The following is a 19569-nucleotide window of genomic DNA, read 5'->3' on the forward strand; positions in this document are numbered from 1 at the left end:
AATATGCACATAGTGCAGCTCTCGATGAAGAGAATAGTTCTGTCTCACCATTTAAACACCATTCAATATTTCTATCCCTTTTCATCTATTCTTTTTATCTATTTCATTCTTTTACTCCTTACATGCAACATGAAGTGAAGAACATACAGTAAATGTTAGATCATTGGTCCATGTAGCTGAGTATTGTCAATTCTCTGGCACCAACCACTCTACAGGGTTTCAGCTTGTATTTTTCACTAGACCTATCTGGGGATTTCTAGTATTCCTTGATGGTCTTCCATCCCAGTACTACCTAGGCCTGGCCATGCTTAGCTTCCAAAATCAGATGAGATTGTGTGTATTTGGGGTGGAATAATGAACCTAGCCAGTTGCCTTGCTGGTTTAGTTTTAGGGGGCAGACATAAAAAAAGAGAAGGAATTTGTGAACTCTATGCAATACCTTTATTTCCTTAGGCACATTTCTTTTCTCATTTCGCCATCCTCAAAGCTCACAAAAGAAGGACAGCAAAAGGTACCCTGTAGTATCAGTTTCCCCCATTTGTAAGAGGCATAACTGGGACCCTTAGATATGTGAGAGTCTCCTTTAATTTAATTACAATGCAAGAAACAGAAAACTTACTTCCACTGTTACAGTGAAACAATCCTCTGGTGCCTATGTCCAGTCACCATCCTTTCATTGTCAAGCATGTTTATATAATATTTGAAGGACAGCCAGCTAGTTTCAACCCTTTTAAATCTGCTGCTATGACAACTTCTCACTGAGGAAGTTTTCTTGAGTAGTCTTGGTGGTCACCAACATGGTTGCCCCAAGTTCAGTTGCTGGCACTGGAAAGGTAGGATTGCAGTCATTATCAAATGAAGGTAGGAAAACTGCTTCCATGGCATCACACCCTGTTAAAGCAAAATGGTGCGCGTTCTTCTCTAAGATGTCTTCTGTAGATGTATTTGAAGTAACAATTGAATGTGGGCAATCAGGTAGTTCAGGACTATCATCTCCTGGGCTGCAGCCAAGATCTTTATGAATTTCATTCTCAATGGTGTGATCATTTTCTAAAACAGAAACAATGTCATGAGTAACACACAAGCAGTACGGTGGTTTAGAGTAAGAGCCTTTGAATACAGAATATATGTCTTGTCCTCAATCTCTCTCTCTCTCTTTTTAAAAAAAACAGAATACAGTACATGTGAAATAAAAGCAAGTATCAGAAAAAGCCTCCCTGGGGAAAAATCTATTTGTGTTCAACTTCTGTAGCATCTAAAATCTTCAGCTGCTCAACACTTTCAAGGTATGCTATGACAAGAGGAAAATCATGACTGATAAAACATAAAATAGGACGAAGAGAGAAAAACAGACTGAAATTTATTGAGATATAATTGACTCCTAAGTGGCCTAAAAAGTCTCTTCGGCGTGGTACAGACTGCCCCAAAGGCTTGGCCTGCAGCTTTCCCTGTTCGTGCTGGATTGGGGCCAGGGCAACCCCACCGGCAGCCCCTGCGGCCCCAATCTGGTGTTTTTTCAGGCCAAAGAGAAGCGGCAAAATGCCGCTTCTCTTTGGCCTGGAAAAGGGGTGCCCTGGCACCATAGGCTCCCAGTGCACCCCGGCAGAGCTGGCACTACAGAGGAGAAAGGGGTGGCTCCTTTCCCCTCTGCATTGTTGGTGCGGCCATTTGGCACACCAATGATGCGTGTGCCAAAAAGGAGCTCTGTTTTGTAGGCATGTTTCATGCTGCTGCCAGGCTGCCATAAGTGGACTGGGGCAGCACAGAGCCGTCACACCTGTGCTGCTCTGTTTGGATGCAGCACGTGCGTGACATCATCATGGCAGTGCCGTTTGGATGTGACGCCGCCATGATGCCACCACCGGCATGTTGTAGGGTTAGGGACCGTGCGGTTGGTGCATGGTCCCTAACCCTAAAATTTCCGCGGCCATGCTGCATTTGGGCCATCTGTCTCGGCCCTTGGAAACTGAACCCAGATGAGAATCCTTAGCTACTTCTTTTCTCATATTACTTCTCCAGCTTTTCTACAATGGTCTAAAACAAGTCACATTTGTCTTCTAGTAGTAAATGACTGAGTATTCACTTTCTTCCCATTCCCAACCTCTGCTTCCACCAAGGAGGCAACTTGATGGCAAGGACTTTAACCATATGTTCAACTGTAGACAGGAGGAAGGAGATGACAACCTCAAAGACCAACAGCAAGTTGAATCTCTCTCTAGCCTGCAGAAGGAAGGGGGAAAGTGTCCAGCCCAGACTCCCAAAGAAAACTTGGCTGAAATTGTACAAGAAAGACCATTATTGTTCTTCGAAGCAAAATACTGAGCTGCATGTGACACTAGCCCAAGCAAGTCATGGCTGCAAATATCATATCTATATACTTTATTTATTGTGTTGTTTTGTGCCTTTGAGTCATTACTAACTTATGGTGACCCTAAGGCAATCCTAAAAGGGAGTTGCCATTGCCTTTCTCTGATGTTGAGTGTGACTTGCCCAAGATCATCCAGTGGGATTTCACAGCCAAGCAAGAATTCAAACCCTGGTCTCCAGAGTCCTAGTTCAACACTCAAACCATTACACCAAGCACTGGCTCTCTCACTCGATTGATACCTGTTTAATTTCCTCAGAGATTTTTGCCTCCCAGTTCTGAGAATTTGAAACTTGGTGAAAGGTGATAAGAATTCTCTATTGTTGTTTTTAAAAGGCCTGTCCTCAAAATTATACTTCCAAAAATTCACCGGAAAGAGACAATAACAAATAGTAATACTGATTCTGTAAATACAGATCTTGGGAAAGTTATTTTTTAATGCTGCGGCTGAGGGATTCTGGGACTTGCAGTCCAAAAGATAATCTTTCCAATCATGATATAAATGTGCCCAAAGAATACACATGGGCTATGTGAAAGCCATTCCACCTGGACTTGTTTGTGTCAACAATGTATGGATACTCATTGACATATACAGTTTATTGTTGGCCACACTGCACAGCCTCTTATTTGGACACCTTATGTTGGTATCTATGGCTGACCTTTTCTCTTTTCTATCAATGGGGTTCACAGACTGACATTTGATATGAACTGTCAGCAGTGCTTTATTCCCCATTTTGCTTCTCCACATCTTTCTTCTTGTTACTCTTTTCATTTCATGTTAAACGTATCAAAACTATTTAAAACTACAAATTAGAAAGAAGAAATAAAAAGAGGAATATGGATGCAAGGATGTGTACATTAACCATATGTCAGTGCATACCCAAACAGAAGATGCTGAACAGCAATGAACATGTGCAGTTATGATACAACTGGCAAATGTACACTACCAAAGAATTTCAGAAGGCAAAAAGATATTAGTCCTCCCCCTCAAACTTTGTCATGCAACAGTCACAAAATATATGGCTTCTGAGGACAAGTTCTAAATTGGGCAAATTCAAGGCCTTGGGAGACGAGCATGGCCAACTGAATTCCCCACTTGCTAAAAACATCCAGAGGTGTAGAGGTATCAATCCCACATGAAAACAAGTATTTTTGCTTTAATACAAGGCACACAGGAAATGTGCACCTTGTTTTGAAACCAGTTAGTGACTCCAGGAGGCTCTTGGAAATGCTGATTCATACACATACACACACACAGAGAGTTATTTCATAATCACATAAAACATACTTATTTTTCAGTTATTTACAATATGTTAATTATATAAAATTTAATCCCATTGTGAAATCTCGTATATCTTGACTTCCCTAGTCCCTCCACTAATGAGCCTCACATCTTAAATTAACCACATAACGTCATTATTTTACAAACACAAAACATAATTTATCAATTTTCACTATAGCCTTCCTAGAGCCTCTTCAGAAATCTTGTACTTTCCCCATACGTTACTTATATTATCTCTATTAAACTTTCATTCTTACTATACTCTGTTTCCATCTTAATTTACAATATTCCAGAATCAGGAACCATTCTTTCTCTATTTCACTTTTATCTTTATGATTTAAGCAACAGGTTAATTTGTCCATTTCCACCATTTCCAATAACTTCATTAACCAATCACCCACTGTTGGCTTTTTCTGAGTCCTCCAATGTTGTCCAATTGTCATTCTGGCTGCTGTTGTCATGTATAGCATAATATGCCAGTATTTCTTTTTAATCTTCTGGGGAATTTTATTCAGCATATTTAACAAATATCTTTCTGGCTTCAATCCAAGTTTTATATGTAACATCTGTTCACTCGACATATGTCTCTGTTTCCAATACATTTGAAGCTTTAAGCAGTGCCCCCAAACATGGAACCGCGAACCAGCAGCTGATTGACACTTCCAGCACTTGTTTGAATCTGTCTTGTAGATCTTTGCAATTTTATTTGGTGTTAGGTACCAGCTCTGTTCCATTTTCCAATTGTATTCTTTTAAATTTTGGAATTTAGTAAAAAAATATGTTTTGTTTCTAGCATATTTCCAGCTTTCCAAATCTATTATTTGTCCACAGTCTGAGGCCCATTTTATCATCACATCTGATATTAACTCTTCTTCCTGTTCATAATTCCTCAAAAGTCTATATATTTTCACTGTTCTTTTACCTTCTGTACTTAATAGGATGTTATCTAATCCAAATACATCCTCTCCAAAGTCTTATATATTTTGATCCATTTTAAACATTTCCTTTAGTTGTACATATAATAGCCATTGCATTTTAGGATGTAATTGCAACAAATCCTCTATTGGTCTTAATTCATATTTGTTGACTTCTGGTTTATATAAAACATCTCTATAGGTAAGACATATATATTTATATATATATACAGTGATTTCCACCTACCAATAAATGTGTCCTGTGGCGAAACCCAAGAGGAATTTTCTGTATATTTTCTTCTTAAGTTTCCTCCATATTTTTAATAGAGATAATTTTATAGTGTGATGATGAAATTCACTGTGGGTCACTGCTTTGCCATACCACAGATACACATGCCACCCAAACCTGTTATTAAAGCTTTCTAAATTGAGTAATTTTAAATTCTCAAGCATAATCCATTCCGCAATCCAGTTTAGTACATTATCTTGGTAATATAGGTTGAGATCTGGCACCCTGCCTCTACCTTCCTCCTTTTGCCATGTCATGGTCTTCCATTTTACATGTGGTTTCTTGTAACTCCAAACAAAGCTTTTTATGCCCTTCTGCCATTTTTGTAAAGGCTTATCACTGTTCAAAATTGGGATGCTCTGACATAAAAAGTTCGTTTTAGGAAAAAACATCTTCTTAATAGCTTCCACCAATGATAGCTGTATCTTGTGCTAGGAAGTCAACTCTTTTTAAAATTTCCTTCCATTTAGTTTTGTACTTGTTATCAAACAATTCTGTATTTTTATCTGTCAAATTCCTAGGTATTTGACCTTCTTCTTTTTTAACCAGGCTTTCAATGGTTTGCTCTTCTTTTTTCTATTTTTTTATTTTTTTTTTATTTTTATTTTTTTTTTTTTGGTTAAAAGAGATGTCTTGCTTCTATTAATTTTGAAGCTGGATACTTTCCCAAATCCATCTATAATATCAAACAATTTCCCTATTTAATAGGATAATGAATCTCCTGCGTTAGAATTTTATTTTCATTTCTTTTCTGTGTGTCACATAACTCTCTTGTAGCACTTCCCAGTTCTTTGGAGTTCACATTCAGTTTCTTTGTTTCTGTCTGCAGCCCCTCAGTATCTTTAGTGTTTTTGTCTAATTTCTTATCAAAGGTATTCAATTCACGCTGCATACAGTGGTACCCCGGGTTACGAAATTAATTCGTTCCGCCGCCGCTTTCGTAACCCGAAATACTTCGCAAGCCGAAAAACCCATAGGCGCTAATGGGGAAAAGCCGCGATTTCGTGTGAAATAGCGCTGAAAAGCACCAAAAATTTTTTCGTAACCCGAAAAAACCTTCGTAACCCGGAACAGTTTTTTTAAATGGATTTTTTTTCGTAACCCGGAAATTTCGTAAGGCGGCGCATTCGTATCCCGGGGTACCACTGTATCTTCTTTGGCTTCTTTCCTAGGGATTTTCAATTCTTGCTTCATTTCCAAATGCATTTCCTCATTAAATGTTTTAAATTCTTCAAGAAAAATCAAAGTTGGGTCAGTGGCTCTTGCTGAAGCATCAGTTGAATTTCTTCTTCTGTGTTGTTGATACCACCTGGGTGGTTCTTTTTGTACCTGAAGCCATCTTCAGATCTCGTATTTACTAAAAGTCCTTTACTTCTGTATATCAATTGATAATCAAAAGGCTCAGTGTATGTATTTATAGATGTCTCTTATTTCAAAATTATGATGCTCTTTTTAAAGTAGTCTTTCTCTAGTTGCAGCCTTGTCCCCTGTCCTCCTTCCACTGTATTCTCTCTCTTACTTATCTCTTACTTTTCTCATGCTTTTAATAATAGTTATATCAGAGTTGAATTCTGCTCCTTTATAAGATCCTTCCACTCTGTCGTCTTGTCCCCTGTCCTCCTTACATCACTTTCTCTCTCCCTTTTAACGAGTCCGCCATCTCATCCCCATCTTCCTTCCACCAAACTCTTTCTTTACCTTTCTTTCTTTTACAGTTTACCACAGCTACACTTCCTTCTTGTGCTACCAACACTCCATCTCTCTAAACTCTGTGGTCCCTTCTTCATGTCTCATCCCACTTTGTCTTGATCTTCACTTACACCCTAATCTAAGTTATTAGCCTCCATTTCCTTCTCTTAACCCAGTCCTAGCTCACTCTGCCATTTTGTCTGTCCAGGCACAATCAAGAGAACTTTCACTTTACTTTCACATTCCAAGTCTTCCTGACAGTAAGGGCTGTTCGACAGTGGAACACACTTCCTCGGAGTGTAGTGGAGTCTCCCTCCTTGGAGGTCTTCAAACAGAGGCTGGATGGCCATCTGTCGACGATGCTTTGATCTGGATTTCCTGCATGGCAGGGGGTAGGACTGGATGGTCCTTGCGGTCTCTTCCAACTCTATGATTCTATGATTCTAAGTCCTTTCACTCATCTTCTTCCCTTCTATTTTCTTACTTACTTATTAACCCCTGCGCTCACCTTCTAACAACTTCCACCAACTTTCTCTCACTTACTGTGCCTTCACCAACTCCCGTCTTTAAAGATTTTCAGCAATCAGCTTTCCCTCTCATAGGTATTACCATCAATTCTCCCCAAGGAAAGTAGCCCTCTAAGTCGGGGACAAAAGGGGGTGGAAAGCCTCTTATGTGCCATAGTTCTTTTTCTTGGTCCAAGTCAGATTAAACTAAATCCAAAGAAAATATGAAAGAAGACACACTATTTGAGTTCTACTTATACTACTCTACAATCTATTCCTACCTAAATCTAAAGGTAGAGGCAGGCTGGGCTCAGCACCAAAAAGCAGCCGCCATTGACAGGCTCGGCTGCTCTACGGCTCAGTCCCTCTCAGCTGGAAATCACCTTCGCAATGTCCCTCCCAACTGTAGAGAAGAACCTCCTTCGAGCCCCACTCTCTGATCTCTTTTCCAAGATCACATGGATAAGGATATTTAGTTCTTATAAACCTCTCGTAGAGGTCACTAGGATAAGCTCCTTCTCTAGTGACCTGTTGCCCTGCTGTCACCACTTGAATTCCAAAAATGCTGATTAGCTTTAAAAGAAGATACATGCTGCTTGTGCATTCTGATTTAATAAAGAAATTATCACTTTTAAGGGAGGTTCTGCCTCTACAGTATGGCAGCAAATATAAATTGGTGCTCTTTTATCATCACTGCAGCAAATACAGTGGTGGCACAAGCAGCAGGGAACCCAAAAGATAGGGGTATTTGCATGCAGGCTGTAAGTTGCCCACCTGGAATTAAAATTCTGGCCTAGAATTTAAAATGGAAGCCTGTTGGGTCACTAAAAGGGTGGTTGCACTTTTTACAGGATCATGTCGCTGTGGTGAGGGAAGGCAGTTTTCTGAGTAACCAACAAACTGGATCTTGCTAATTGTTGTACTGGTTGTGCATGTGATGTGTTTTTAAACTAGTTTTAAATATTTTGATTGTTTAATCTTGTTTTAACTTTTGTATCTTGTAAATTTTTAGTGATACATTTTTTAACTTTTTGTAAGCTGCTTTGAGTCCCGAACTGAGGAAAAGGTGGAATTAAAATAAATTTTAACACAACAGCAACAACAACCTATTGCTCCATTTTCTTACTACTTTTATGGTCACAGTGCTTATAGTGTCCCTTTTTTCCTGTTGCCTCCACCTATGCTGGTGAAGTTATGCAGCAACCAACAGGATTCTAGCCCTGGTCACTAGGTAATAAACTCCATAATGGATTAAAATCTATTTTCAGAAAGATTGGCAGCACCTACCTTTGGAATTCTCCTTACCAGCTTTACTCATCTTCTTCCTTCTCTTTTGTTTCAGGTATGTTACAAGGCACAGAACTGCTATGGTGAAAGTTAGTCCCACAAAAACATAGAGACCAAAGGTTAAGGCTGAGCAAGTCTGTTCTGCAGTAAGAGATGCTGGTATCTGGGTTGTAAAGGAAGCCACTCTGATGGTTGCTGTGAAGGAAAACAGAGGCTGCTGATGGATCATATTAACAATGATATGTCGATTGTTGTTCTGAACAACTCTAGCACCTGAAACACTTTGGGTTCTCGTAGCTTTAGGATAAAAATAGGGATAGGAAGTATTTTGTTTGTTTGTCTAATTACATTTCTATCTTACTCTTCCTTCCAAGATGCTTTAGAAGGAGTATGGAGTTCCTCTTTCCCAACAACAACAACAGCAACAACCCCATTTTATCCTCAAATTAACTGTGTGAATCTGAGAGAATACTAAATGACAGGTTCAGGGTTACCCAGGGAGTTTCATGGCAGAATGAGGAGCTGAATCTGGGTCTTCTTGATGTTTCTTCAACATTTTGAGAACTGTTGGTGAAAATGCCCACCTACCTATTTAAAGTCTCAACTCTTCCTAAGAGGCTGGTTTGTAAATGCCTCACATCCAAAATCCAACAGCTTAATCACAAATCAGGTGGGGGTGGGCTTCTTGCTTGTGCTGCCCCACCTCAGGGGCTCTCCTTCCAAAGAAGCTCTCCTAGAGCTTGGAAAAGTTATTTTTAGACTCCAGCTCCCAGAATTTCCCAGACAGCAAAGATAATGGTGGTAGATTTAGTGGGTTGTAATAAAAGTGATATAAAAGTTGGAACAGCAGTCATCAAAAGAAAACATCAATGGGTAGGCTTATATAAATTGTACTCAACAAAACACTGTTTTCGCATGTTCACAGAAATGAATAATTGGTTTTCTCTTTCCAAAATCTAGTAACAGCACTGGTAGTAAAAAGGTTTAGTCAAATATTCCTCTACATCCTACCAGGCTGAGGAATGCAGAAGAAAATCAGTGACTTCAGGTGATAATTATATAAGAATTAATAGCCTTCCCAAATGGGCTTTTCTTGATTAGAAATGATTGGCAATAATACAGCAATGCGTATTTTTCTCTAGAGTTGGACATGGTAAAAAGAGTTAGTCCAGCAGCTGCTTTATAAATACTTCTATGATGGCTGAATTTGCTATTTTAACTGCAGATCATTCCAGGAACTTCAACTGGGAAGAAGGAGGATGTGATGGGTGACGCAAGTAAGTAAGTAAGTTAATTTTTTGTTTATTTTTTGCTTCAAAGAGAAAAGACTTATGGGGGAATACAAACATGGCATAATGTACTGTGTATTAAAATGATATAATATTATGTACTCAGCATATTTATATAAATTTTTTCATATTCCATGATTTCTTCCACTTTACTCATAGCAAGGGGAAAGAACTATATAGGAAAGCCTGCTCTCTACACCACACCTTGTTTTTAAGAGTTTACCAGCTATTGACCAGACACATTCATATGAATCTGAAGGTGAAAGACTTGCTTTACTAAAAAATAAAGAGAAAATTGTCAGGTTGCTGTTTGCTGCACCGGTTGTTGACTTCTGTCCTTACGCTGTGTGATCAAAGAGTACACAGAGCTCCTGATTTGACAAGGGATACAAAATCTAGTGAACAGATTAGAAAAAGGTGAGCAAGCTGTGTGGTCTTTTAAATAGAATTAGAAACAAAAGAAAGCAGTAAATTTCAAACAAGCAACCAAAAAGGATTGGGATCACTACTTTGTGATGTTGTTGTGGTATGGCCGAAAACAATCATAGGCAATACCTGTATTCCTTGACATTACTTTAACAAAACAAAAATTTGGGTACCAGAGGCAGAAATAACATGAAAAGAATAGGGATAGGTCCTACATGACAAAATAAGGAAAAGCAGTTCAACTTGTTTCAGCAAAATTTCTGTCCAAAACTAAAAAATGTCTATGGAGCCCTGGTGGCGCAGCGGTTAAATGCCTGTACTGCAGCCATTCACTCAAAACCACAAGGTTGCGAGTTCAAGACCAGCAAAAGGGCCCAAGCTCGACTCAGGCTTGCATCCTTCTGAGGTCGCTAAAATGAGTACCCAGACTGCTGGGGGCAAATTAACTTACTTGCTAATTAGCTTACTTGCTGTTCACCGCTATGAGCTTTGGAATAGCAGTATATAAACAAACAAACAAACAAACAAATGAAACAACCACATCAGGTAAGCCTTGCATAAGGAAACAAAATATTTTGAGCCTTGTAGAGACCGCTTGAAGGCTTCTTCCCAAAAAGTCCAGGGATGACTTTTTCTTTCATCAACCTCCACTTATCATTTCCATTATGGTAGCCTGACTTGTAAAGCTATGCATTTTTTTAACATGCTCGGGGAGCTGGGGAGGCAGACTTATTTACCTCTCTTCTCTCTCTGTTTTGCTCTTCATGCTTGCTTGGTAAGAGGTTGTACAAGCACCAAATCCTGTCTGATCTTGAAAGCTAAGCAGGGTCAGTCCTGATTAGCACATAGATGGGGGACGAACAACAAATACCAGGTGCTATAATTCAGAGGAAGGAACTGACAAAGCTACCTCTGAGTATCCCTTGCCTTTTTAAGGGTAGGTGCCTTAGGGGTCAACATAAATCAACAGGTGACTTGAAGGCACATACCCACACACATATATGGCTTCAGTGATATAGACTAGAATAGTTTTCTAGCTCATGTTTTATTGCCCTATTTACTGCCAGACACACTGCTGTGACCTGATACAGTCCTTCTTCACCATCCTACCAATGCTGATACTATTTTTTAAACAACAATAACACACCATCCAGCTAGTCAGGGAATGTGGAAGAAAGGAAGAAGTTGGGCAGGTAGGTAAAGATTTTGTTAAAAGGACTTTGACTGTCAGAAGATTTGTCAACTGTAATTAACAAATTAAATGTCTATTTTAAAGTAAGCAGGTAAGTAAGAAACAATTAGTGGATCATAAAAATGCCACCCATTGTTAGGATGATCTAAATAATTGATCATTTAATCATCAGTTTAAACCTGGTCTAAATCAAGTTTCCCATTAATGCTTCGCTGTACATTTCATAAACTATTTTGAAAAGCTAACAGTGTAGTTAAAAGGTGTCCAGAGCCAATTTCTTTAGGTCAGATCCTAGACCTACAAACAGCTGTGGCAACTGAGTGTGAGACCAACAGAATCAAGCACTAGTTCAATGTTTCTTTTAAAATGCACTTTATCATCTTTATAGTGTGCATGTTGGTCATTTCTCTTCTCAAAAGCTACAGGCAAGCCAGCAGTTGCACTCTACACATTGTGCCCTGAAACCAGTGTTGAAGCAGCCATTTCTTTCTTTGTATACTATCCTTGGAAATGGAAATTATGTTTCCCTTTACGGTTTCATTTCTTGGTACACAGTTTTTATTTTGTATGATTTAAATTGTGCTTTAAATTTATTTTAAAATTGTTTTAACTATGTATTTTAATTGAATTGGTGTTTAATTGTTTTTTAACTTTTGTAATAGTCTATTTTTAGCAATTTATTTTGTAATTTAAACCTTTGACTTCCTCAACAGGAGAAAGACTGGTTATAAATCAAATAAATAGAATAAATAAAGAAAAGAAAAGAAAAGAATACCATCTCATACCAATCACTCTATTATTTTTTCCTCTTCCAATAGTAAGAATCCCTCCATTCTCCTATTGCTCTTGATATACACAGTATTTCTTTTGAATATAACTGAAGTTAAGTCTAATAATGATCTTCTGATTAATATATGGGGTAACTGAAGAGAAATGAATTTTATAATGGATCATCTGGGTGAGAAATTAATTGGGACTAAAATGAGTAAATAAATTTAATTGATTTGAGTGTTCTGTAGGTGAGCTCCAAATTTACAGAAAAGATGTTTTGTAGTTATTTGGTTGAGAAATTAATTGTCTTCCTTTCTGTGAAATGTAAAATCTGATTTTTAAAACTATATATCCATAAATGTGTATAATTTAGCATAAGCACGTCTCATGCACTTTTAAGTACCTACAAATGCTTCTGCTGCTAAACTATGTTAATTGTTAACTGCTTCCTTTCATTGACCTCCTTCAACCACTAGCATCATTTTCTTCCTACTCCTACAGGATCTGGTTCAAGCTTTACCAGTGCCTGGCAATCTCAGTTCCCTCCCCTTCTTTCCATGATTCCATCAACCATGAAAGTTGTTTTCTCTCTTACTTGTCTCCTCCTTGGTGCCTCCTCTCTGCATCACTTTGCAGCTCACACATTTTTCAATCAGACGGTCATAGCATAAGCTACGGTGATGACAAGTGGTGTTGGGATTCAAGTGGCTGCTTCTGCTCTTCCTCATGGTGCAGTCTTTTTTCCCCTTTTAAATAAAAACAGCTCAAAAAAGGTGACCAAAGAGCTAATGATACAAATTCTGTCCAAATGAGAAATTAGTGAACTTTGAGACCTCAGCAGATTCAACATTACCCTCTTGAGGTCTCACTTCCTCTGGGAGGCCCTGAAGCATAGGGAGGGCTCTTGCATGAACAACTCCTCCTTACCCTGGGCCTCCCCTTTCATCCTACATTTCCTAAAACTCATGTGAATGTGATGTAACATAATACATTCTGTTCCTTATTATTTCCACCATCTTTGCCATTGGGCCTTAGTGTGAGAAGCATGCAAAGACTGGGACCATTATATTTTTGAACTTCAATTCTCTGATTTTTCCACCCAGCATGGACACTGGTTGTGCCGGCTAGAGAATTCTTCAAGCTGGGGTTCAAAGAAGTAATGCTAATCTGTGCATGCATGCATAGTGAATGCATAGTGCTCTGAAGCTATGCAGAGATGCACCTGTTGGTTTCTATGCTAGCAGGGCAGTGATCTGTCTGTGTTTTAGTTTGGACTTTAAAGGAATTTTCCTATGTGCTGAACTCTATCTGCCAAACTAGGGATAAAATTAACCACAGTTTAGGCTTCAGATACTGGAGGAAAGCCTGGAAAATTGATTCTGAGAGTTTTCTCAAGCTTGAAGCCAATTACTTTTAAAAGCCTGTTCCAAACTATGGGTAATAATAATAATAATAATAATAATAATAATAATAATAAATTTTATTTGTATTCCCCGCCTCTCCCTGTGGATTGAGGCAGGATTACAGCAAAGAATAAAAACCACAATACAATACAAAATACAATATTATCTAAAAATACAGTCAGTAAAATAACAGCAATAATACTACCAATATTATGAATCTGGCTTCTTTCAGACAAAATACAGTTAAGGAGGAGACTTCAGTCTTCCTGGGCATTTCATCTTAGACCTCAGGACAGCAGTCCTTCAACAACAACAACAACAACAACAACACTACAAAGGAAGATTGGAAACCAAATGTGAATTGGAATACTGTATACCCACAAACTCCAGTACATCAACAGTGGGTTGAACAGAGACAATTGTTTCCTAGCACACTGCACACACTACAACACTAGATAACCCCCCCCCCAGCCTCATGGGGGCTCTTTTGGCCAGTTCATCCTGTCTTCTTTTTTGGTTCCCACATTACATCCCAATACACATTCACATGGTTATCCTGTCAGCTTGACTTTAGGCAATATGCTTCCTTCTGCCTTGTCCCCCAACAACTGTTGTTAAAATTGAACTTGTCACCTCATCTCCACACCCACAAGGTTTTGTATTCATATGGACATTCCCTCACACTGAGTGCTACATAGGTCTGCCCCTGGATTTGCCACTCTATCCTAGTAGGCCCCAAAACTCATGCTACCAACTTCTCTCTTCAAGTTAGTCTCAAAGGTGCTACAAGTTTCCTTTGCATATAGATTTTACATGTAATTCTGTATTGCCATGTTGAAGGAAGGGAGGAGTGTGTAAGCTCAAGGCCTACTTGCTGAACAAATACTGCAACTTGCTACTGTGCCAATAAAGCATGGTTTATCATGCTCCAAACTGGCCTCAACATAGATTAGCTGACATCATTCAAAATTAAATGTGTCACAAGATATAATATAGGTTAAGTCTTCCTTATCCGGATTTTTGAAATCCAAAATATTCCAAAATCCGAAATTGTCCACATGGATGGCTGAGATAGTGACACCTTTGCTTTCTGGTGATTCAGTGCACACAAACTGTGTCTCATGCACAAAACTATTTTAAATATTTGTATAAAATTACTTTCAGGCTATGTGTATCCAATGGGATGCACTTCCCCTTGCGCCTTGCACGCTCCCGCGCGGGCACACTATACACAGATTTAAGCCTATGTGGGTGCCCCGTGTGGGAGCATGCAAGGAGCAAGGAGAAGCACATCCCATTGGAATGAATGGGGCGTGTGCGCCACATGCACAAGGCCCATTCATCCCAATGGGGCTTGAGCATGCGCAGAATTCGGCTTACGCGGGGGGGAGTCTGGAATGAATCCTCTGTGTAAGCCGAGGGTGCGCTGTACACATGAAAAATAAATGAATTTCATATTTAGACTTGGGTCTCATCTCCAAGATATCTCATTATGTATATGCAAATATTCCAAAATCTGAAAAACTCTGAATTCTAAAACATTTCTGGTCCCAAGCATTTTGGATAAGAGAGACTCAATCTACAGTTTGATTCTGCTCAGTCTCTGGAACGTTTCATGAATTATCATACTTGAAACCTTGGTGACAGAACCTGCAGTGACAGAAAGGGGAAAAATTAGATCAGCTCACATAAAATTTACAGAGACAGTTTCAGTTTACATCCTTTATTTGATTACACTGATGAAAGAGTCCTTTTTATTATTAATCATTTTGAAACCATGCTACTATATGCAAATATAATCAATTTATCATTTTAAACAAGATAATTAATCAACTAAAGGTTTTAAGTCAGGTGGCATTCTTAATCAGCCATTTCTGTTGATGATGAGAACGATTTTTGTAAGACATTTAATCAGTCAAATAAATTTGACTGATCTGTTGGTTGTTATTGCTGATGACTATGATAAATGGAATTATTTATTTGTTAGATCAAATTGCATTAGACAAATTGGATTTGCATAACTGATTTGAGATTATGAAATTTGGTTTTACTGCCCAGAGAGCCTTGGGAATTCTATCTACGGTAAGTCATTATCTGTGATTATGTTAGAGGCAATGACTTCTTTTCACTACTTGAACCTGGTCAGATAGAATCACATATTCTGGATACACAATTGTAGTGGACAAGTAATTTGGGGACCATCAGCTCAGCTCAGATCATTTGTCCTTCTCATTCAGGACTTCTCTCTCTTGCCTAAGCAGGCAAGACAGAATGTCTGTCTTGCTGTCTCCTAGAACATCTTGAATGTGAATCATACCTTGATTCCTCTTGTCTGATACTCTGCCTTCATTCCTTATTGCTGTTCCTCATTCTGCCATAACTTCGAGACTATTAAAATCAATGCTTCTGGGTAGAAATAAGATCAGGCACTCTGCGTGTAGGCATCAGATCTCATCCTCCCTAATTCATACTAGCTGATTGCCTTTGGGAAGCCCATGTAATTTCAACACCTGCTACTCTTTCTAGGCTAGTCTGGTCCATTATCATACTAACCAAATATATAGCATCATGGAAACATAGCATTGGATGGGGTTGTGCGGGCCATTAGATCCAACCCACTGGTCAATGCAGAATCTCTAGCTGCAACATCTCCAGCAAGTAGCTGTCTAGCCCAGCCTCTTTTTGAAGACATCTAGAGAAGGAGACCCCACACTTCTCTAGGCTATTGGTTCCACTGCTGAACAACTCTCACTTTGGGGGGACATGGATTCAAATCTCAGTTGAGTCACAGACTCAGTGTGGATATTTTCCAGCAGTTCTCTTACTTCTTTGTCCTGTAAGAGGAGGGAGGGGAAGAGAAGAGGAGGGGAAGGGAAGGGAAGGGAAGGGAGAAAGATACAGCAGAAGCAGGCAGAAGCCACAAGACAAATAATAGAATCATAAGTCCAGCTGCCTGCCATGCAGGATTCGATACAATCAAAGCAGTTCCAAAATGGTTATCCAGCCTCTGTTTAAAAACCTCTTAAAAAGGAGCCTCCTCTACACTCCAAGGCAGTGTATTCCATTGCTCTCTCTCATTGGTCAGAGTCTTGGTTTTCCTTTTAATGAAAAACAGCCCAGAAAGGTGACTAAAGAGCTAATGATACAAATTCTGTCCAAATGGGAACAGCTCTTACTGTCATAATGTTTAAGTAGAATCTCTTTACTTGTATTTTGAATCCATTGCTCCGTATTGTAGTGTCTGAAGCAGCAGCTTTCTTCATCTTCCAAATGACATTCATTCAAATATTTAAACATGGCTATTATGTTACCTTTTAACCTTCTCTCCCTAAGCTGCTCCTTGTAGGGCATGGCTTCCAGAAATTTACGATTTTGGTTTCCTTCTCTGGACATGCTCCAGCTTGTCAATACCCTTTTTGAATTGTGTTGCCTAGAACTAGACACAATATTCCAGAAGAGGTCTGAATAAAGCAGAATAGAGTGGTATTATTACTTCCCTCAATCTATACTCCTGTTGATTCACATTGGCTTTTTAAGTTGCTGGATCACACTGTTGGCTCATGTTCAAGTTGTGGTCTGCTAAGACACCTAGATCATTTTCACATGTACTGTTGTCAAGCCCTGTGTCACTCATCCTATATCTGTGCATTTCAACTTTTCTCCCTTAATGTAGTATCTTACATTTCCCCCCATTGAAATTCATTTCATTAATTTTGGTCCAGTTCTTCAGTCTTTAAGGTCATTTTGAATTCTCATCCTGTCCTCTGGGCAATTGGCTACCCCTCCTAATTTGGTGTCATCTGCAAATTTGATAAGCATGCCTTCTATTCTATCATCTAAGTCATTGCTAAAGATATTGAATAGCATTGGGCCGAGAACAGAACCCTATGGCATCCTACTAGTCACAGGATAAAGAGGAGCCATTGGTGAGTATCTTTTGGGTTCAGTTGGTGAACCAATTATAAATCCACAGTCACATTGTCTACTCTGCATTTTACTAGCTTGTTTACAAGAATATCATGGGGGAGCTTGTCAAAGGCCTTAGTGCAATTAAGATATGCTACATCCACAGTATTTGCTTCATCTACCAAGTCTGTAACTCTGTGTTGTTTTTTTTAAGATTATGCTCTAGAATCTTTACTGGTATTGATGTCAGGGAGACTGGATGGTAATTGTTTGGGTGCTCTTTTCTCCCTTCCTCCTGACACTTGCCCTTCTCCAGTCTGCTGGAACTTCTGTTATCCAGGATTTCTCAGAAATTGCCAGTACTTTCCAATACCCTTGGAAGTAATTCAACTGGCCCTGGAGACTTCAGTTCATTTAGAGTGCCCAGTTTCCTCTATAACATTCAGGCTATTATCTCTAGCACTTGAACTACGCTCAAGAATACTGTCTCCCTCCTCACATAACTGAGTTTCCTGATCCAGTTTGTGTACCTCTTAGCAAAAATATTCCTGCCCGCTTCTGTGAGGCATTTGACAGAAGTCTGTCTTCATGAAGTGACAGACCATGGTCCAAGAAGCCAAATTGTTCCCAGCAGCACCATTTGCAGGGCCAGTTCACCTCCATTGTCTTCCCTTCCTGGACCATGTGCTTCAACTGGGAGGAGAGATGAAATGACAGCCTATGTATCAAGGTCCTTCAGCTTCCTATCCAGAACCTCATAATCCCCTGTGATATTGTGAAAGCTATTCCTTGCAGTGTTGGTGGTTCCCATGTGGATCAAAAGGAAAGGGTAATGATCAGTGGGCTTGAAAAGTCTGGTCAGCTCCTCTGTTACATCACAAATTTTTTACCCCAGAGAGACAACACACCTCTTGAGACACCCTGTCTGGCCCATAGATCATTGCTTCTTTTCCCTCATCAGGAGACTGATTTCCTCTTAGCAGATGCCCCACTCCCCTGAGATCATGTGCTCAGGAGTTGATGGTGAAGTTGCCCATTAGTCGATACCTTTCGGATAAGTGGTCTTAGCACGCATGCACGCACGCACACATGCGCACGCACACACACACACACGTCACCTGGTCACAGGTGGTATCAGAGGTGATATCAGAGTTTGAATATCGTAACTTTGGGGATGGCAATTCTTCGAATCCCTCAGGCAACATGGGAGCAAGGCAAAAATGCAATGTATCTCATCCAGAGCTTAGAAAAGTTCTACTTTGGGACTACGACTCCCAGAATTCTTGAGTCATTCTGTCTGGAAGAGACTGAGAACTGTAGTCTAAAAAAAACAAAACTTTGCTAAGCTGTGTATGAGGTCTGTTGCATTCACACCCAGCAGAGGAAGAAAGGTGCAGACAGCTCTTTTATTTTAAAGCTGAACACAATAAACAGGATCTGCAACATGACAGTGTGGGAAACTAACTCCATGCAGGTAGCTGGGCTGTGGGTTCTTTGGGGGTGAGCCAGGCTTTGTCCAAGGAGAGAGGTGGAAGAGATCCCTTGTCCTTTCCCTCAAAGATGTACAAGATGCCTTCCCAAATCACCTCCATCCCAAGTGCCCCTGTCTCCAATTAACCCTAAAGGAAATGTGACCCATACCCATGCACAGGTCCTAAGTGTCTAGCCTTGAATTGCCTCCATCACTGATGTGTCTCAAGGTGTCTAACTTGGCTTACCTGCTAAATTACCCAATGTCCCGCCAAAGCTTGTGAAATTTACTGTTTTGGCATTACAACTCCCAGAATCCCTCAGTCAGCCCAGCTTTCAATTTGGTTGGTACAGTAGTCTATCAAAATTTTAGATATTCTTTCTTTCTTTCTGCCTACACATCTTTGAGGGTACATTATGCATCTTTTATGCAATTCTTTGCTCTCTTTGTTGGTGATCCATTTCCTGTTTTTTGTTTTGTTTTGTTTTGGTTTGGTTTTTTTGCACTACACGAGTATCTATTCTGACATGTTGCCAGCTACCAAGCCTGGGCATTTCCAGTCAGCTCTGAAGAAAAATCTGTGTTTGAGAGAGAGCTGCAACTAGTCTGAAGAAAGAGGTAAACACATGGAGCAAAACATCTGAGAATTGGTTTTAATGGTTAGGTGGTTTAATCTCTTTCAACTTTAGTTAGGTTTCATAGAATATGCCAGCTATACAATGTTTTTCTCCTTTTACCATTCACCCTTCTGTTCATAGTTCAGTGGTCTTTCTTTTTAT

At 39.5% G+C, this 19569-nt stretch overlaps 1 protein-coding gene across 1 annotated transcript; it reads right to left on the bottom strand.

The window, feature by feature from the left end:
• Positions 1–436: 436 nt before the first annotated feature.
• On the bottom strand, positions 437–12858 carry LOC121930847. The gene is made up of 3 exons (XM_042467782.1): positions 12606–12858; positions 8333–8527; positions 437–1050 (listed from the first exon to the last, which is right to left on the bottom strand). The coding sequence occupies exons 1-3, from the start codon at positions 12736–12738 to the stop codon at positions 743–745; spliced, it is 636 nt and encodes a 211-aa protein (XP_042323716.1). The 5' UTR covers positions 12739–12858; the 3' UTR covers positions 437–742.
• Positions 12859–19569: the final 6711 nt, after the last annotated feature.

The sequence above is a fragment of the Sceloporus undulatus genome, chromosome 5 (assembly GCF_019175285.1).
Source record: "Sceloporus undulatus isolate JIND9_A2432 ecotype Alabama chromosome 5, SceUnd_v1.1, whole genome shotgun sequence".
Taxonomy (NCBI): domain Eukaryota; kingdom Metazoa; phylum Chordata; class Lepidosauria; order Squamata; family Phrynosomatidae; genus Sceloporus; species Sceloporus undulatus.

Coding starts and splice junctions, on each gene's coding strand:
- LOC121930847 (XM_042467782.1), bottom strand. CDS start 12,738: ATGAGGAAGAGCAGAAGCAGCCACTTGAATCCCAACACCACTTGTCAT. Junction 8,528..12,605: donor AGGCACCAAGGAGGAGACAA/GTAAGAGAGAAA, acceptor TTTCCTTCACAG/CAACCATCAGAGTGGCTTCC. Junction 1,051..8,332: donor TGGTAAGGAGAATTCCAAAG/GTAGGTGCTGCC, acceptor TTTCTGTTTTAG/AAAATGATCACACCATTGAG.